The sequence below is a fragment of the Homalodisca vitripennis genome, chromosome X, assembly GCF_021130785.1.
Source record: "Homalodisca vitripennis isolate AUS2020 chromosome X, UT_GWSS_2.1, whole genome shotgun sequence".
NCBI lineage: Eukaryota > Metazoa > Arthropoda > Insecta > Hemiptera > Cicadellidae > Homalodisca > Homalodisca vitripennis.
Window position 1 is genome coordinate 29013459 of NC_060215.1, and position 22187 is coordinate 29035645.

General features: G+C 33.6%; 1 protein-coding gene across 1 annotated transcript in view; it reads left to right on the plus strand.

Moving 5' to 3' along the window:
* Positions 1 to 1745: 1745 nt before the first annotated feature.
* The window catches only part of LOC124368857 (vacuolar protein sorting-associated protein 53 homolog), a 63940-nt gene continuing 43498 nt past the window's right edge, over positions 1746 to 22187 (plus strand). The window contains exons 1-5 of the mRNA XM_046826307.1: positions 1746 to 2133; positions 6569 to 6754; positions 9655 to 9869; positions 10850 to 10970; positions 12193 to 12338. Of these exons, the coding sequence (XP_046682263.1) occupies positions 2029 to 2133; positions 6569 to 6754; positions 9655 to 9869; positions 10850 to 10970; positions 12193 to 12338 (773 nt within the window). The 5' untranslated portion in view covers positions 1746 to 2028. The remainder of the gene's footprint in view (positions 2134 to 6568; positions 6755 to 9654; positions 9870 to 10849; positions 10971 to 12192; positions 12339 to 22187) is intronic.

Genomic DNA, 22187 nt, shown 5'->3' on the forward strand with positions numbered 1-22187 from the left:
GTTAAAAAATATTTTGTCAATCCTCTTCAACTGCGTAGTTGTCGCTCCGATCGGCCGACGTGTCACTTCAAACAAAGTAAGGCTGTCGGCCGATCGGCACAACACGGCACTTAACGTGTTAAGAGAATGTCTCGATGTCTTTAAATATTTTGACCTATTTACTTGCAATTTCAAGATTAGGCCTTGCATTTTCCATTTTAAACCAAATAGTTCGCCATAACATCTTACCCAAAAACAGTGTAAACAAACACAATTAACAGACGTCATTCTTTCCTTAACTTGTTCATTTTGTACTTTAACTAAGAAAAACAGGCATTGGGGCAGCCCATGCATCTTTAAAGTCAGGTAGAATTTACTGCAGTTGCCCTGTAAGTTACATTAAACATAAAAATAAAAGGTTATACTAAGTGGAATTGATGAAATATATCAGTGGGTATTACACATATCTACAAAACACTGATCTGATCTGTGGTATATTGTTATTTACTTGAATGTTGGGAATTCCGCAAGTTAACATGGGAAAAAAGCATTTAGTAAAGCCAACTTTTGTAGTGAGCCGTTTAAATTAAACCTAACACGATTTTAGGCTGGGAAAATGAATGGACGTTTAAATCTCGGATTGAAGTAACCTACAACTAGGAGATTGTTTTAAGCGGCTCTAAGGGTTACGTCATACAGACGGGCGAACCGCAGTGATTTAGCTGCTTAGTGACAGCGAGACAAGCAAGTCTATGCTATAAAATGAGATCATTTACTCATGCAGCTTTTACGATCGGGTTGGATGCACGCGACAAGTGTTTCCGCGGCTGGCTGCGGAATATTAACAACAGTCAAGATCTTTACCTTTACAAAAAGTAGCAATTGTCAAAACGGCTTGCTTAATTTCTAACTAAGCAATATCTTTAAGTTTAAATTACAATTGCGTACGTTGCTTCTCCAAATAATAGTGATTGGATTAAGGTCCCACATTCATTTGCACCCATAACCGACTATAAATCGTAAGCAGTAAAAAAAAACTCTTCCGAGTAATAAAATACAATACGAAGTTATAAAGAAGATGTACAACTGTAAATATAGCACATATCATTACACAACTGAAAGTTTTTTATTTAATTGTGCCAAGAAAGTAGGGTGCACATATAAACTACAATATTGCACATGATTAAAGTAGCTGGGGGTAGCTATAGTTCTCAAAGAACACCGGGTATCTAATTGTATAAGCCTACACATAACAATAAATATTTATGTTAGTATATGTATTTTATGAAGTATGTATATTGTTATGTCAGTAATGTTAAAAACAATTGAGCAATTCGGATAAATATATCCTTTACTCGTTGAAAGCAGACATCACATCAGTATATTAACATAATTTAGCTTAATCAATGGTTACTGTTTTGTTTAATAAGAGTTTCAGAGTCTTAAGCTTATTTTTGAATTATACTAAAAGCATGTATAAAAACTATTAGCTTGCAAGGATTTTATATAGTGACTTGAAAATTAGGGCCAGCTTTAAAAGAAACAACAAGTAATAAAAACTTTCATTCTTCGTAGTATAAGGTAACACTAATCACATTCTGATACAACTACCGGTGTACACGGTAAATTCATTTTATTGTTCAATAAAATACCGTTTTCTGGCAGTGCTTAATATCACTTCTGTTCCTATCACAATACCACTGATGAAAAACACCAGTTGTAAAAGAACAGCTGTTTAGCAGAAAGAATAAAAAAATGAACTGTCATTAATTGTAGGCTATCTAGTGCTAGTTTGACAGTAGTAGAATTGACGTACTTTTTCTCAATTAATAAATACAAAAATTGAAATATAAATTTGTAATATTTGTAATAATATTATGGATATTTTAGATTTTTTATATTGACATTAAAGTTGCAAGTTATAGATAGACAAACATTTTACTTATGTGTATTGTCTTGGTTGTATTGTTGACAGTTCTAAATTTATAATTTTTAAAAAACTATTCAACTATTTGCCAAGGTTTAATAGGAGACTGTATAAAAAGTGTCATGTCTTTATCATCCAGTAGCGTGGTTGTTGATGAAGAGGAGTTTTTTGATGAAGGATCAAGTACTTTACACATACCGCAAGAGGTTATGAAAGCAATTGACCAGGTAACTATATCTATATAACAATACAATTGAAAATAAGCAGAGATAGCTGGTGGTATAAGCCTACACAAAAATTACAAATCACCTAAAATATTTGCCTTACTCTCTATATTATCATATGTTCAACCCAACTGGCAATTAGATAACCTCTATTGGATGGATGTTTGGTGACCCCTAGGCTCTAGGTGTTAGCCCATTTCCCATGATACATTTTTTTTTAATTTCTCAGGTATGTTGCTATGGGTAATATATGATTTTCATTTTGGTCGTACAACCCCACTTTTATAAAAGTTGTCAGATTGTTTGACAAATTTTTTCTAAAACATGCTTAAATGTCTATTTTTACGAAAAGGAACCGAACATTTTTAACCCCCAATTTACTTTGAAGGAAGCCCACATGAAAATACATGACAAGGAGTGTGGGATTGCAATTACTTGTACTAATTACAAAATTGAAATTGTACAAATATTTAAGTGCAGAAGAGGTCATTAAAAGTCCATGTTGACAACTTAGAGAGAAAATGATAAATACAAAAGTTTTAGAACATCAAACTGGAACTGCTTTCCTCACATGGAGTAAGATTTTATTGTTGTATATTTGCGCTATGCGTGGTCATATTGTGGCCATGAGTCAATCTCATAAGGTTGTTGCTGACATCACCGATTGAACTCCATCTTTTGATATGTTAAGAAAATAGTGAATGCAGGGATCATTTCTACCCAAAAGGACAATGAATTTATTATTCTGACCTACTGAGCATGGGCTGACACTGACGACTTTGGCTGTCAGCGTGGGCTGTGGCAACACTGTTGGGGATGACGAATAAAGAATATCCCTTCAGATAGTACTTACCACTACGGGAAATTAAATTGTAACTGATTACTGTTACTATTTCACTGTTCTTAAATAGATGATAATCAACAGTGATTCAGAATAAAATTATAGCATACCTGAAAAGAAACAGAAAATAAACAACTGCATTTTATGGGAACAATGGTAACTACTTGAATGTGTTTCTGCGATCCTCTGCTAGATCACATATGCATTCAGGTTAATTATTATTCATGAAATAGTATAGGGATTACTCTAGAGTGTGTATTCCACTACAATTAATTTGGTTTCATTGAACTGCTGACACAATATGTAACTTGTACTTTTTCAAATGTATGTTGTATGTTCAAATGGCCTATAACAACGTTGAACGAGTCCATGATCCTTCATAGAAGAGTCACGGATTAGTGACATAGATTAAGTGTTTATGTCAGGTATAATGGGTAAATTCGCTGATAGTGTAGAAAATTTCCACTATCAGGAAATGTTTAAGTTTAGGATGATCCAGACTCAATCAGACATGAGTAACAGCCAATGTTTTTGGGCTCCCATCAGATCCATTTGAGCTCAAAAGTTGCACAACATTTGTGAGTTACAGTACTAACCCTTTATTGGAAATTCCACCACATTAAACAGCCACACAAGCCTTTTAACACTGGCAAGTTGGAATAATTTAAAATTTTCCACCGGCTATGGATGTCCAGTTCCAGAAACCATCAGCAAGTCTCGTTTTATTAGGCCATTCCAGTTTCAACTGTTGATTGGTGACCATGATTCCATTCCTGTACCTACCAGACTTTGAGACTTGCACAGTATGATGTCGGAGGTGGCCATCACAATAATAAACAAAGAAAAGCTACAATCAAATACTTTTATGCACAAAACTTGTTTAATCAGTTTTGAAATTTGTCAAAGTATCGTTGGAAATATTTTACAATGTTAATAATTATTTATTTCACAAACATTTAGTTTTTCTTATTGAATGAACTTAGCCTACAGTGCGTTATGAAAAACGTAACATGCACTCTCAATAGCATATCTTTTAATTTGAACGTAATATAAATACCAGAAAAATCTAAGCTTGTTCTGCTTAAATGCATAAATCCTATAAACCAATATTAATATTAATGTTAATGATCTGGTTTCATGACGATTTACTGGTTTATTATATGTAGGTCTTTCATAATATCCCAAACTTATGTAACACAAGTTTGGGATATTATGAAATGCAAAATGGATCAACCTGTACATTTTTTTTTGTTAGTTTTTTTCTGTTTTGAGAGTTTTGCTGAAACATTCTAAAAACACAAAATGCAAGATGGGCCAACTTTACTACTAAACGGGCCAACCTAAATTTTCTTATATACCCACATTTTAAAAATATTTTAAACCTCCTTATGTCCAATCTTAACAGTCTTGAATCTCAGAGAGATTTATTAACTTTTGAATAGTAGAATTAAAACATGGCATAAGCTGAAAATCGAGTGATGGAAGGATGCATGGTATCCATGTGGTATTTCCTTACTATCTCTGATAAAAGTATCATGTAGGTAGATAAAGCTACATCTGTACCACCATAGAACACTTCTGTAATTGCTAAACTCCTGAACGTTTGTTTGAAAAAGGGTCCGGATACTAACTTCCGGCAGGCCTAGGAGGTGCCAAGTTACAAGGACTACTCAGAAAGTAAAGAGCGTTTCCACCTGACACCATCAGGTGCGTGCCAATCGCATATATATATATATATATATATATATATATATATATATAGGTCTGCTCATGCTCAGCACCTTAGTCAGTGTTCAGCCATGACAACGGGAACGTCTATGCGCTGCTAGTTTCTTTTATATTCAAATTTGAAATCTGCCGAAATAGAAAAGTCCCGCCAGTTGTGAGGTGTAGTCTGTGATTCATTTTTTATTAGCAAAAAACCATAAACCAATCTATCACGAACTGTGTGAAGTTTGATGGAAATGGAATGATGAGTGAAAGCAGAGTAAGGTAGTGGTGTATTGCCATTATAAATGGCCACACCAATTTTCATGACAATAGTCGTAGCGGTCAGCCTAGCCTAGTGACTGAAGATTTGATGTTGAAAATCAATGATAAAGTTTGTGAAAATCGCTGTTTCACAATGACTGAACTCTCTGAACATTTTCACAAATTTCACGAAGTTTACATCATGAAATTGTTGTAGGGAAGCTTGGATACCACAAATTTTATGCCAGGTGGGTTCCAAAAATCTTTACAGAAGATCACAAAAAACAAAGGAATTGCTGCATTGTTAACTTCCCTTGATGAATATGACAAACATGGTAATGAACTTCTCAATCGTATTGTTACTGGTGATGAAACATGGGTGAAGCATGTCAATTGTGAAACAAAAATGCAGTCTATGGAATGGGGGACACACACATTCTCAAAAAAAACTAAGAAAATGTCTCCAAACTCTGTCAGCGAGAAAGATTATGGCAACTGTTTTTTGGGATGCTAAGGTTGTGATTCTGGTTGATTTCCTTGAACGAGGATTAACATTCAACACATAGAGGTACTGTGAAACATTGCTGAAGCTACGGCAAGCGATACAAAACAAGTGTTGGTGAAAATTGAGCTCAAAAATTTAGTTTTTCCAAGCGACTACCACCTCTTTGCAGTAATGAAGACCTGGCTCGCAACGCAGCACTTTGATAGTGATGGTAAACTTTACACTGGCGTTAATCAGTGGTTAATATCTCAGGTGGCAGATTTCTACAAAACTAAAATAAAAAAACTTGTGTCACTTTATAATAAATGTCCCAATTTGAACGAGGATTACGTTGGAAAATAGCCTAAGAGTGTAGCTTTTAATTGTAAATAATAAAAGTTCCTATTTCAGTTGGTTAACTTTTTATTTCAAAACGTCTGTTACTTTTTGGATAGCCCTCGTAAATAGAATCAGGTTGATGTGATCAGTCCAGAGAAGTAAGAAAGGCGCAAAAGGCCACAAGGTCCTAGTTGTAGCACATCCTGTAGGCAGGATTTAGAACTCAGGAACTCTTCTCCATAAATGTTGAAAATATGAATTATCAGAACATTTTTAATGATATTTTGAGGTACAATGGAACGTTTTCTGTGCATACCAAAAGTGCTGATTTTTTCTGATATAGGTACTGGAACACCGTTTCAGTGCATTCCACCTGAAATCAAGCATTGGTTTATATGTTACAAGAATAGAACACCACGTTTCAAGGATTGTAATCTATAACCAACTTGAAACTGTTAAATGCTTCAATTTAGTTGGCGTACAACATGTTCTGTTGTCACATTTTCTTTGTCTTTCATGAGTTTAACATCATATGTCCATTTGTATTTGCTTAACCTTATGTACTAAGTTTTTTTTTACACCTGAAGAAGGGTATGGATTCCAATCCTCAAAATGCAGTGTTCTATTGTTATAATATAAAACAATGGCAAAAGATGTACCCTTATGTAATGAAGATATTTTAAAATAATATAAAGATAAAAATGTGGTTTATTGACTGTATATACAGTAAGTCTACTTTATACATTAGGGTATTAAACGCAAATCATTTGTTGAAATTTAACATGTCTCAATGAATGTTTTAGGTTATACCAAGCAATGATCCTCTTGATGACCCAGAATTCAACTCTGTCAACTACATCAACTCAATATTTCCGACAGAACAATCTCTGTCCAACATAGACGATGTTATTGCTCAGTTGGAGTGTACCATCCACAATATTGATGACCAGATAAGAACAGTTGTTCGGGTACAAACCAACGTTGGCAAGGTGATAAGACTTTAAGCCTTTGTAAGCCTTTAAGCCTTTGATTGAACTATTCTTATTCTTATTAATTACAAATTTTGTGTTATTGACATGAAACTTTGTTTTCATGCTAAAAAATTTTATTCACTATCGTTTAAGATACTGTTTCTGAAGACAAGACGTATAGAACAATTATTTTTTTAACATTCCACGAAGAATTGTAGGCATTTTCAGTATTATTTGGAGGCATGTTATAATCATGCCTAAAAAAATGGTTGAACAAATTATATGAAATTTGTACGATATGTATAAGAAATATGACTGATACAATGGCATGTTTTTATTGTAAAAGAATTGAATTGCCTTTAGTAATGTACTATTTTGTTAAAGGCATGTAATTTTCTTAAATTATATTTCATCATATATTATTATTTTTAAACCATTAAAAAAACATGCCATTCCCTTTAGTTGGATATTCATATATATACTGCAAAATATTCACATCGTTATCTCCAGCCGATTTGGTTTTTGGCCGGGATAAAATTGCCGAAAATTCTTATTTTAAGTGTCCTTGTGCACCATTCTATTTCTCCATTTCTGTCTTTAAAGTAGTTATTTTAAAGTTTGCATGACTCTGAAATTAAAATAATATTCACACCATCACACCACCTGAGTTATTTATTTTAAAATCAATAATTTGTTTGTACTTTGATTTCCTAATTGTTATCAAACATTTATATATAACTTAGCCCTTTTATATACAGATTAAAAGTTTTATTTTTGTACCTTAAACTATGTTGTTTTGCTGATTTTACCCAGTCTTGTTTGTAGAATGTAAATATATACTTTTTGAATGAATTTTGTTATTGTCTTTTTTCAAATTTTTGTTATACATTAATCACTTAGTCAATTTCACTATCCGTGTACGTTTCATCGTCACATAAATTAAGCCAATCGTTTTATTTGTGCATCGTACATTCAATAGTACAATTTGTACCATGTATGTGTTTGTTCAAAAGTGACACTCAGAGTTACCCACGGGAGCAGATGTACTGTGGTGGATCTTCGTGGTGAATTATTTTGAGGCACAAATTTCATTGTTACATTTCTAATCCCCATATCTTCAGACAAAATTAGTTGAACTGAGTTCCAAGTTGTTCCGAATCAACAATATACGGTTGGTTTGTATTTCTGGCTAAAAGAGCAACTAAAAATATTAAGTAGTTTAGATTTTGAACAGTTTACTATTAACTTTCATTGAACCAACTTTTGACACCAAACCTATTAATAGTTTTTACGTCATGAAAAGTGTTTGAACAATTCAGTAATGATTTAATCCGCAAATGTGTTATATTATTAATTGCAAAATTGACAGTGTTTGATTTAATTGATTACAATTGACAACCAGCAATATTCACCTGCTGTCAAGACTGACATCCAATAGTCAGTTGTCTGATGTTATGTTGTTAACATAGATGTATCTGATGTTGAAATGATGCAAGAAGTTCGTTTTGAACATCTTTCTTGCCGACTTTTTATGGATTTCTTGTAGACAGACATGGACTTCAGATTCCAGAAGTCAGTCTGTACCAGTGTCAAATTGAATAGCTGCACTAAACGGAAGGTTAAATGGAGCTTAACTCAATATTCGCAATTGACATTTCACCTTCTTTCCAATAAGAATGAATGGAACTTTTACAATGGAAATTTTCCCATAAACACATAATTTTTCATCTTTGGAAGTTGTTTTCAATAACATAAAGTCCTAGCAGTTTGTTTCCAAAGTAAAAGAAACAAATTTACAGAGACGTGCACTGATAACTATAATCTGCCATGATAGAAGACAAGAAGCAAATGAAACCATTTTAACAGAATGGTGAATAACAGTGATTGGACGTAGCCTTCCTCAGCGATGTCACAAACTGGACTGCACTCAGTGGGAACATGTATTTAGCAAGAGGAGTTCATACTAAGTATGTGCAGCAATTGATACCTGCTCGTTTGACTTGAAAGCAGACTGGGAATGTAAGAATGCTCTACCTGAGTGGACAACGAATAAGAGTAACACTCGGTTGGGTGCCAGGTCATGAGGGCATTCATGGAAATAAAAAAGCAGACAGCCTTGCCAAAAAGGGAGCGGAGTCCATAATGGTGGGGCCTGAGCCAGGCTGTGGGATAGCTTTCTCCAACAGCAAAACTCTTGTTAAAGATTGGGAAAAGAGGATAAGAAACATTAATTGGAGTAGAGCCTCAGGATTAAGACTATCCAAAATGTTTATCTCTCCTTACCCTAAAGGGTGGGCGGCTCTCCTAGATCAGAGTAAGGAGGATGTAAGACTGATATTGGGGATGTTGACAGGACATGGCCCCCTAAGGAAACATCTTATGAGGGTGGGTCTTAGCCACACTGACGATTGTAGACTTTGTGGAGAAGAGGAGGAAACAGCACAGCATATTTAGTTAGATTGTCCTGCCATCTCAAAAATTCGGAAAAGATTCCTGGGAGCATATCTCCTCAGTCTCGGGGATATCAGAGAATAGAAGCCCTCAAATCTAATAGGCTTCTGTAAAAGCCTCGGACTTTGAGGACACAAATTTAAGTAAGGGAGACGCAAAGGTCCTTTTAGGACTAAACACAGGGACAACCCGTCCTTTTCCCTCAGGACAAAAAAAAGTATGTGCAGCTGTATTCTCTGAATGCTTGGGTGTTCCCTAGCTATCAATTCTAAGTCATTTTCCTGGGTTATCTGTCTGATGATGGCTCATATTGTTACGTGATGATAAATAACACAGCCAGCCACACAATAGACCAACATCGAAGAAATAATGCTGGCTCTACTGATTCATTGGGATAAACACGTGACAACACTAACTCACGTACTGGTTGTCACCAACTCTAAACGAAAGTGTACGGTGTGTTGTAGGACGGACGGGATGCCTTGCTGGACGCCCAACACGTCATAAGGCAGCTCTTCCTTCAGACCTTGGAGATCAAGACGAAAGCAGAGCAGTCGGAAGAGATGGTGAAAGAGATTACAAGAGACATCAAACAGCTGGACTGTGCCAAGCGTAATCTCACCACAGCCATCACAACTCTGAACCACCTGCATATGCTTGTGGGTGGGGTAGATACGCTCAAGTATGCCTCTTATATTATAGTAGACTATTCATTAAATCTCAAATTATAAGCTTAAAACCGTTATTTTGGCATTTTATGAACAGATTTGAATTAGTTTAAATTAGTTCTTACCTTCATTCACTTCATATATGTATGAACCCTTTTTTGTTTAAAGATGCCGTAAAGATGTAAAAAATGAAAATTTGTCCATGTGTTACAACCTTTAAAAGCTTGAAACTACGTTATTTATTGATCTATTTTTAAGATCTATATGTCAAAATGTTTGCAATTAGTTGTGGTAACTTTTATTATTTGTTGCAAAGTTACATAATCTGATTAGTTTTTACGGTATGAAGATTTTTAACGGTTTAAATTAATTTTATCAAGCTGCCATCTTGAAATGTGGTGTTATAATATAATGTAAAATTGTTTCTTGTTTTGAGACTGTAATTAAAAATTATACTAAATTTGAGTTTTTAAACATTTTTACTGGTTTCTAAAAAAAAATACAAAATAAAAACCACATACAGACAGACGGTAAATGAAAAGCATTGGTTGCATTTAGTTTTTAACTCCTTGGTCTAAGGAATAATATCATTAAGTTTGTGTAGTGAGTTTTGTTACACCCTGTATAACATAATAATATATTTATGCCTTCAACATATTAATTTAAAATAATGCAATTACATCTGGTTGAATTTATTCTATATTATTTTAAAGATGTCTGAACGTGATGGTAAATATATAATTTAATGAAAATTTAAGATATTTTGTGTGTGTCTGAACATGTTGAACTTGGCAATTTACACAACTCTGATGAAAAACTGAATTCCTTACATGTACTTTAAATTTCCTAACATGTTCTGCGTTTAGTAACATTCTTTACAATTGAAGCTCTGAAGTAAACGCACAGTTAAGCAGCTTTTGTTCTCTTCTTATTAAAACACTTGTTTGGAGACTGTTCCTAACAAGATTTTGTGATGTTGATATCGTTGTTCCAGGATTTTGACAGGTAAACGTCAGTACGGAGAGATCGTGATGCCATTGCAGGGGATCATCGAAGTGATGAAAAATTTCCACAACTACACAGACATTCCACAGATAAAGAAATTGGCTGATGAGGTAAGCCATCTACCCATCTATTGTCTTGGCTTTAGCGTTACCTAATGACCTCAAATTAGATTACGTGAATTGAAACACAACTACACAATCAACGAAAGAGGTCGATCAATGTAGCGATATTGAATTTAGTGACTTTCAATTGTGCGCTTGGTTCGTAAATTATAGTTGTAATTTGAGGGATGTTAACCAGTATACTAGCGTGAATCCAACATTTCAACTTCAAGCAAATGAAAGAGTTGTAAGACTCAGTAACGTTATTCAGAATTTAATAATTTCCATGGGTTAATCTGTGGTTAACCATATGGCTTCATGTGTACATTCTTAAAATTCAAATTGTAATGTATTCTCAACGACTTAATTCAAACAAACCTATTCACAAATAATGAACATATCTTTTTAGTGCATTTAAACAATACAGGGGTGACTTTTCATCTTAGGTTATTAAACTTCCATTAATTTTATAGGGATTTAATATTAATGTTGTGTATATTAACAAGCATTGGCTTTATTTAGATGAGACTTTAAATGTAAACACTACTTAAAGTTATAAATTAACTGCCAGTTATAATGGAGAAGTAGGTATACGAAGTAGACGTCCATTTATATTGGTTAAGTATCATTTAGCCTTTAGAAACCAAGTAACCGTGAAGAGATATAAATCACTTACTTTTTAACGGCACATAGTTAGTTGAAGCTAAATGACAAGAATATGAAGTACCATACGAATAATAAAACATTGTTCTCAAATGAACATTTACACACTTGTTACTGAAATAGAAAGGATTAAATGAGGTATTTTTGTTATGTAAGGAAGCAAAAAAGATTGTCAACCGTAATTTTATAAAGCAATTGTATTCTGACAATAAAAGTAAAGTGATGTGGACAGTGGTTAGAGGTTAACTGATAAATAAAAACATTAATACCAAATTTTGTTGTTTGTGATTAAATAGCTCCAACAAATTAAAAAAATGTTCTACTGTTTGGTAAGTCTGATTTGTGAAATTATAAGCTCTACCTAATGGACTTACAGCTATTCTAGAAAAGTTGTGATTGTAGTTAGGAAACATATGTTACAGTTTTACAACTAAAACTACTCTGTAGAAGGAGTCACACCCTTGGGTAATGTTGGCACGCCAAAAGGTCTGATTTATCTTTTTAAAGTTCTGCCCGGTTAGTTTTAGCCAGACATTTCAGTTTCCATTTCAACCTGGAAAATTTTTAGGTTCATGAGATCCAAAATGCTTTGTCTCAACAAATAACACAGGACTTTCACGAAGCATTGACTGGTGCAAATGCGAAAAATTTCACACCCACGAGGAACCTGGCCGAAGCCTGTCTTGTTATCGACATATTGGACCCAAAAGTCAAGTGAGTGTTACAATACCATAGTACAGAAATGGAAATGTCTGTGTTTAAGTTGTAGAACAAGAACTAAAACTAGTATTTTTAGGTAATAACACAAGTGTTCTGTTTGTAATAACTCGTGTGTAGTGAAGTTATTTATTTACCTCTGAATACTAAAATGAAGAAAAAGGAAGATAAACAAAGTAAAATGGAATATTATGAATAACCAAGCCGAAAGAATGTTCAAAGTCAGTTCCCTTAGCAATGATGACTAAAATTGTCCACATCAACTAGCTTTAGTTCATGTTCAATGTTTAAAGAGAACAAGTTCGCTGTGCTTGCAAAAACCGCTTGTTTCGTGTTAGGATAATTACAGAAGAATAATAATGCTGTTCACTGAATTTTAACAGATCATTTACATTTTGTTATAACACTCAATAATGCACCAGCTCACACTACACTTTTAATAACAGAATTCGTGGCAACAAAATATTCATGTACTTTAAAAACTTCCCTATAGTCCAGATACAGCTCAGTGCAACTTCTCTCTCGTCAGTGTTGAAATTGAAGTCGTAGATTCATCATTTTGGGACAATAGAAAATATACAAAAAATCATAAACAAAGAACCATACACACAACGATTTCTGGTAATGCTATGACCAGTGAAAGAAATATTGGAACAGTTTTGTAATTTTCCAAAGGTCTTCTTCATAAGTTGTATTATCAACTAAATACTATATGTATAATTACATTAAGATCAGTGCACATACTTTTGGGACAGATCTCATAATAGGGTTGCTCTAAAAGTTTTGAGATTTATGAAGAGTACAAATATTTAAGAATCTCATCATCAGTTCTGGCTTCAGATTGTAGAATAATCAGAAGTCACACTAGTGAGATCTGGTGAATAAGGGGGTGCTCCAACACTTTGATACGTTTTCGGCCAAAAACTCTGAAGTTTTTGCAGTTATGAGGGAAGAGGTCACGTTGTAGTGCAAAATGGAAACCTTAATGTTCATAGCCTGAAGAACTCCTGACAAGCATTGTTTAATATACTAACTTATTGTGATAGTCCATTGTCCCTCCAGCTTAGTAGCCTTTACCAGTCCGTACTCCTGAAGAAAACAGGGTACGTTACTCTTTCTTCACCGATTGTTGTTTCTTGACCAATATATGGGATGGCCCATACGCGACTCTCTCTCATATTCTCATCATCAGTGACAATTTTAGAAATAATGTGATCACCATCACTATTAAGGAGTTTGAGGGTCTGCTGGCTAATTCTCACATAGATCACCTTTTCGCTCAACTGTCCAATCATGAGATACCCATTGAGAAAAAGTTTCTGGCTTTTAAAAGTCATACAATATTATTTGCATTGGTATGGATGAAATCCCTAGGGACGCATCAGTCATTAAATAAGCACAGTGTCTGTCTTTTTGATTCGTAGTGTGCACCCGATTTCACATTTTCTTAAATGATAGTGGAATGAGGTTTTCCTGAATGTTCACATCTTGAAGCGAATTACAGCTCCTTTGAAAATCCAAATATCACCTAAAAACAGTAGCACAGAGTGGTGCTTTAGAATCAAAGGCGATCTTGGGATGCTCAACGCACTTCTCTTGAGAAAAACTGACTTTAAAATCATAGGCCAAAAGTGCTTTCTCAATAACTCCATGACTTCATGAAAATGATCTTTCTGAACAAACAACACAAGTTGTGGATGAAATTGCTGTCAGGTACTATAAGCGCTCAGTCAATCAGATAAGAATGATAAAATTATTGCAGTATGCACTGTCTGCTGGTATCTCAAAACTTCAAGAGTGACCCTCGAATATAAATATATATTATTCCCAAAGAAGGTTCTTGTCTATGCCTGTCTTGCCTCTGAATATGAAATAGCGTTGTGTGGATAGTGACAAAGAATGATTCTGATCCCAGTACAATGTAATTGAAAATTAAATGTAGTATTTAACTTTTCAATATATTCAGAAGTAAAAGTAAAGTAAAGAAAGTTTTATTTTACAAATGCTAAGAAACCCTCTCCAGAATTTAACCTGGGGACCAACTTAAAGCTTAAAGGTGATCACCACCAATAGCGGTTAGACAGGCTGCTTGCAAGGAGAGGATCGCTCAGCGGTTACCTATCCAAGCAACAGCCACACTCCTCGTGCCTTGATTCCGTTATCTCGCGATAACCGCCTTACCTGCTTCACTGTGCCATTGGCAACAGATAAATCTGAATAGTTCAATAATAATTCATTCATTATTGTTACAAACTTTAAACCCTTTTGCTGCTGGTTATTTTTTATTTTACTAGCCAAAATTGCCAGGGAAAGAAATGGTTGTAGTGTATTTGTGCATTAAAATGCTGTATAATTGATTTTTCATTAGATTCTGTTTTACTTTTAACAATAAAACATATTTAATGGGTAAAATTAATAATTTAATTTTAAATAGCTTAAGTACAATTCAATCTAATAGTAAATTTTGTGATACAGTAGACTTCCTTTAATTTGGCACGGTCAATTTGAGACCAGATTATTGAATATGTACTGTATCAAAGAAATAATGTATACATAATAAATAAACAAACAACCACAGTAAAACATTATTATTCAAATATAACCTTCAGATAGTCCTCGTTATATATAGATTTATAAGAACTATTTTTTAACGGTATATTTACAGTGTCTAAGCATCACAAAAATTAGGTGGAACACAGGCTGACAACCGACGGCTATGGTCAGTAACGTGACTCGAGAATAATCTGTATCACCCGAAGTCGGCCGAATACAACGCTTTACCTCTTTTCCACGCCCGGCTAAATGCTTTGTCAACCATGAACGGAAAAAACATTGTTAACCCTTTCCGGGCCAGGCGGCAATATATTACCGCCATAGATCGTGTCTGATAAGTGCCAGGCGGCAAAATATTGCCGTCGGTGACGTATGCGAAAAGCGCCAGGCAGCAATATATAGTCTCCTTGATATTCGTCGTTTTCTTAAATAAATACTCCGTCAAATGATTAAAGTTTTATGTTTTTTTATTCCCTGGTATATTTGTAGATAATTAATATGAATATCATTTTTATTTTGGAGGTCTATGCATTTTTATTTCGTAATTGTCACGTGACATTATCAGCTGACTCGATCTTTCGTTGTTAATTCTTTATGCTTTAGTGTAATCGTACTATTGTATGCTGGATTTTTCTTCATTATTTTATTTTGTGGTTGTAAATATTAGTAGTTTTAGTTGTTATGTGCTTAGCTATTGTGTGTAGTAGTTACAATGACTGACAATTTTATTTGCGATCTCACGGGAGTGAAATTGTAAATAGAAAAAGTGTAAATAAATATCAATAAAATTGTGTAAATATTTCTTGGTAAATAGTGTTTTTTAACTGTATTGAAACTGTTTATGGATCCTACAATCATCTGTTTACCGGTACATCCATAATGTGAATATTTATTTTAAGTTTCTTGCAATGTAAGAGTCAGTTGCTTTAACATTTATAAAATGTTGCGAAGTACAGTTATGCGTATTTATACAAAATGTGTCATAAAAAATTTGTTTATGAGAGAAATAACACAAAATTTTGTATGGTTGTTCCTTTTTAAATGTATAATATAATAAAATAGCTTCATACAGTAAAATTGTTTTTCCTTTTTTAGTTATTTGCAAAACAAAATAAAAAAATAATTTTTTTTATGTAATCTATTAAAACAATTTTTTTTTAATTACTTCAAAGTACATCTATATATTTCTTTTGTTGATAGTATATATATATATCTATACGAGTAATTTGGTGCAACTTTTAGGTCATTCTCTAATTTTTATGAAATCTTATAAATTTTAATCTAAGAGACTGCAAAATCGCCAATTTTAGCCTGGCAATTTTGACTAGTCACAAGGGGATATGAGATGTGGAAAAATTTTGCAACATCTCATATTTGCTCCTGGCCCTGAAAGGGTTAAGTATTGAATGATTAATGTTTTACATTCTTCAGGAAAATGTGGCTTGTTCCAAAAGGCATGACGGATTACCAATTGTGCCAAACTATAGGATGCTGTATTAATGAATTTTAATGTACTTCCAAAATTGAGAAAAACTTGTTCACTTACCCAGTACTTCTGACGGGAAATGGGAAAGTTGACAGAACTGGGAGTTCAAAGCGACAGATCACAAGAGACACAGCAGAACCGAAGGCATATGAATTTTTACCCTTCTTCTTAGACCTCCTCAAACAATGCTTCAACCACTGACAATAAGGATTAGTATTATTGTCCATATTTTTTGGAAGTACATGAACTCCTTAAAAATATACCCACATTACAAAAAATCCGAATGATTACTTTCAATATTTTAAAGTCCTTACAATTTTCAAGAGTAAACAAGTAGAGTAAAACTTATTTGACCAAGGCAAATGTTAAAGCTATGAACCTTTAAAAAACTCAACTGTAGAACCAATGGCACAGTCTTATACATACGAATCATAGGACTGTACCTGTTTTACATTGTCTAACCTCACTTTGTAAAAAAAACTTAAAGAAAATGTAACTAAAAAGACTTCAAAACAAGTTGTAGCTAAGAATGCATTATTGAGTAATGCATTTTCTCCTTCAACTGAATTAAAATGCTATGAAAGCACAACCTCAGAAAAAACAACCAATTACTCAGGTGATGGTTTAGTGGGAAGAAATTGCTCGTGTATTTCAAGTGTAGCAAAAACATCACAGTTATCAAACTGCTACCAGCAGCCCCTTTCCTCAGACCCCAGTAAATAATGCCATTGTAAAGAATCCCTTGCACTCAATTATAAGTAGTGTTGAATCCCAACACAGATAATGGGATTTCACTGTGTTTGTCTGTTTTGGAAGGTAGTTGGCTCATGGATGATGCCATCCAAGTGTACTTTGATTTGCTTGAATCTGTTATTGATAAAGAACATTCAGTATTGCTAATGAAACCAGTAATAAGTCAAACAGTTAAATGTTTTCAAGATGTTAACAGTATCCTACAGTCTCTTGAGTTAGCAGAAAGTTCCTACATTTTTATTCCTGTTAACGATGCTGAAGAAATGTTTGAGGACTCACATGTACAAATGGGAGTGACAAATGATAGGCAAGGGTCACATTGGAGTTTGTTACTATTTGACAAATCTAAGGAAAAGTTCTGTTATTACAACTCTATGGGAAAATACAACCTAACTGCGGCAGAAAAAAATAGTCAAAAAGATCTATAAATATATATGTTCAGAAGGAGAACCAAATATAGAAATATGTAAAACTCAACAACAAAACAACTGTGTCGACTGTGGTTTATATATGATAATGATCGTTGAGCTATTGTTGGCTCAGATTGTTCACTCCAAAAGTAAAAATCAGAAAGTTTACCTTCCGGATTTTAGTGAATTGGACATATGGACCAAGAGAGCTCAACTAGCCATGATGTTGTACAACAATAAACGTTGCTATAGCACCTTAAGAAATCTAACTTCTCAAATGATCAATTCTGTGAAGAAGCCTGTGAGTGAACAGAAAGAAAATATAGGAAAGGAAGGAGTAGTCAAGGTCTCAATTTCCAATAAGCCAATCCAATTCAGTTTGACAGACTCTACGATAGGCCACCATAAAAACTTGAATGACAATCAATGGGAGATAGCTTCAGGCAAGAGGAGTAAAAAAGCAAACAATCATCTTACAGAAAAGTCTATTATTGTAAAAAAAGCATTTGAGAGTCTTTCTGATGGTACAGAAGAGAATCACCACAAGGAGGAGAGTACCCTGGTGTCAAGAAACCTAAGTAAGGATCTCAAGTCACTTGCACCAGGGTCCAGAACTCTTACGAAGTACACATGGAAGAACCCCAATCTAAGAGATGAAAAAAAGAAAAGTTTTCTTGTCATTGGAGACTCAATTATAAAACATGTCTCTATACCAAATGGAAAAATGCATTGTTATAAAGGAGCAACTGCCACACATATTGACAAAAAAAATTCTATCTATGAACAAAGGGACTGAAAACCCCCATACAAACTTCATTCATGCTGATACAAATGACCTCAGTAATACCTACTGCCCGGTAGATGTTATGGGAGCTCTATATAATACAGTTTTAACTGCAAAAAAGTCATTTCCAGATGCTTGTTTGGTTACCAACAGCATTATAGCAAGAAGAGATGTATCACCTGGAATACTACATCAGACAAACCAAAATATAAGATGGCTATGCAAAGAACTTGGCGTTATCTACCTCAACGTGGGAAAGTCTTAGACAATTCATGTCTGGCAAAGGACGGTATACATCTTAACAGGAAAGGGACCTTCATCCTTAGTAAAGTCATTGCTAAAACAGCATCCCTATGTGAGAAAGTTAATCTCAGACCCACCAAATTTCTGAATCAGATTGAGGTAAATTGTATGGATAAATGCACTATTCCATTTTTGCAAAAGATGAGAAAAGCAGTCGATCAACAATCAAAGGTACCTCAAAGAACAAGTGTCACCCTGGAACCAACCATCGACATCATACAGGCATTCCACCAGCCACCCTGAGAGTCACACAGCCTCTAGCCCGCCACTGCAGCCATTTCCCAATCCACCAGTTTTATCAGGCCCTCTACTGGACATGAATGCTTATCCTCCACTGCCGGCTGTCAGCTTCGTGTCAAGTGGCGATAGTGATGGAATGAATATGTCAAAGTCTACAAATTTTGCATCTCAGCCTGATTTTGCTTTAAACTGGAGCCGAGCCAAGTCCCCAGTAATTACTTAAAGAAATCTGAATTGAATGGATCAGTCCAAATTTTTCATCAGAATATTGAAAATCTCAAGTCTAGATTATCTCACTTGGAAATTATCCTTGATGAATTAAAACCTCATATAGTATATTATCCGAACATAACACAAAAATGAATCAAATAGAAAGGATTAATATAAATAAATTTTCAGTCACTAGTAATTATTCACGTGAAAGCACATTTAAAGGGGGAGTAATGATTTTGGCTGAGGAACAGATGAAGTGGAGACAGGTTGTGATGCCCGATATTGAAAAATTGTGTGACGATAGGATATTTGAGTGTTGTGCAACAATGTTCATTGTAAATAATGTAAAATTTATTGTTGTGGGTCTTTACTGATCCCCTAATGTAGATGTAAACATATTTTTAGATAGATTAAGTATTTTGATAGGATATGTTCTAAAGCTCTCCTCAAATATAATCTTAGCAGGTGATTTAAATATAAACATGTTAAACAAAAACAGGACATCATCAATTTTCAAAAACATTTTGAAGAGTTACAATATGCATTGTCTAATTAACTTTCCAACGAGAGTATTCCAGGGCTCGAGTTCAGCAATTGACAACATTTCTACAAACTTTAAAAGGGAATGTTTGGAAATTAGTGGTGTAGTAACAATGCTATCTGATCATGATGGGCAAATTTTAAAAATAAATAATCTGAAACAGTGTAATGGACACAATGATTATTGCATTGAAAACCTTAGGGATTTCTCTGCACTTAATATAAAATTATTTAAAGATTTTCTAAAAAATGAAACTTGGGAAAAATATACCTTGCTCCATGCAGTGATAAATATAATATCTTTCATCAGGTTTTCACTTATTATTTTAACTGGTGTTTTCCAATAAAACCCTTTAAGATAAAAAAATAATCCATTTAAGTGGTTAAAAAATGAACTTAAGATGGAGAAACAAGAAATCATAAACACTGGCAAATATGCAAGATCTACTAAAGATGAAGAGCTATCTAGTTTTGTCAATTTACAAACCAAGAATTATAGGGAAAAACTATTACTGGCCAAAAGGGAATTTTTCAGTGATAAAATCAGTAAGGCTTCCAACTTAGTAAAAACCACTTGGAATATAATTAATTATGAAGTAGGAAATAAAAGATGTAGACTAAATAAGAATTGTATTGATAGTACTTCAAGAGAACAATGCATGCATAGAAAATCCAGAAATAGTTTGTAACATTTTTAATAATTACCTATTTTATAAATATGACCAACAGAAAAAACGAAAATGTCCAACCATTAACAAGTTTAAATATTAATGACTTAGATGTAAGAATCGTAGGAGATGTTGAAAACTTGTTCAGTAAGTTCTTTTGTCTAACTCCAACAAATGTAAAGGAGGTCCAAGAAATTATTGTCTCTTTTGATAATAAACTGACTTGTGGTTATGATGAAGTGCCATTAAAAATTATAAAAGAAGTTAAAGAAGAGCTAAGCAAAATTCTTGTACATTTGATAAATTCTTCATTTGTTAGTGGAATCTTTCCTAATCTACTCAAAATTTCTAAAATTATTCTGATATTTAAAGCAAATGATACATTCCTAAAATCAAACTATAGACCTATTTCCTTGTTACCATCTACTCATATATCGAAAGTTTATGAAAAAGTAGTATATAATAGACTGAAGACTTATATAGAACAAAACAACATTATCAACGACACCCAACATGGATTTAGGAAACATAAATCAACCGTCACAGCAGCAGTAAGTTTTATAGAATCAGTCATAAGTTCAATAGACAAAGGGGAAGTTGTTATTGGAATTTTTATGGACCTCTCTAAGGCCTTTGACAGTGTTGATCACCATCTTTTATTATCAATATTATATGATATTGGAGTTAGAGGTATTGCACTGAATTGGTTCAAATCATATTTGACGGGTAGGAAACAGTTTGTTGAAATAGCTCATAAGTCGACAAATAGAACTTCAACAAGATTTAAATCTAAATTAGAGCAAAGTGTGATTGGAGGTCAAATCTTGGACCTCTTCTTTTCTTATGTTATTTGAGGAATATTGAAAGCAAACTATCTTATACTGCAAACAGTACGTTGTGTTTATTTGCAGATGATACAAATCTAAAGGTTTCTGGAATTTCGAAAGAAGAAGTTGAATTCATCTCAGCAATCGAATTGGCTAATCTACACCAATTTTGTAACAACAAAAACTTAATTTAAATTATGAGAAAACTAAATTCATTAATTTTAAAACTAAACAAAATAATAATGGTTATGACTTTGACATTCTTATAGACGATTCAGAGATTGAAAATGCATCAAAAATTAAATTTCTCGGATTGATCATTGATTGTCACTTGAGCTGGGATGAGCACATTAAATTTGTGCTTGGTAAAATTAGTTCTGGCTTATATGCAATTAGGCAAATGTCTTGTTTATGTACTACTGAAGTACTAAAACAGATATATTATGCTCATATACATTCACATATTGCTTATGGCATAGCCATATTTGGTGCCACAACTAAGAAAAACCTAACTGACATTTTAAAGGTGCAAAAACAAGCCATTAGAAGTATACTTAATCTTAAATTCTCAGAACCTGTTAGAAATTGCTTTAAAGAATTAAAAATAATAACAGTTTTTTGGACTTTATATATATGAAACCATCCTATATTTTAAATTCAATCATGGCCAACAAATTAACTTAGAAAATAATGTGCATAAATATAACACACGCCATCAGAATGAAATCATGAGTGATCATCATAGACTTGAAATATACACGAAAAAACTATGTATATCGGGAAAAGATTTCTGAAAAATATTCCTCAAAGCATAAAGATGGAAAATAATATTACCAAATTTAAAAGAAAACTAAAAAACTATTTGATTGATTTAGTTTTGTATTCAATAGAGGAACTTGAGTAGGTTTAGTACTTTTATATATATACAGGGTGATTCAAAACTAAACGGCAATCTCTCGGGAACTTATTCTATAGCTAAAAACAAGTAAAAAAGTTCATATAACCATATGCCCGGAAACGCTTCGTTAGCGAGTTACGCCTAGCGAAAGATTTCGCCCGGATTTCAGAA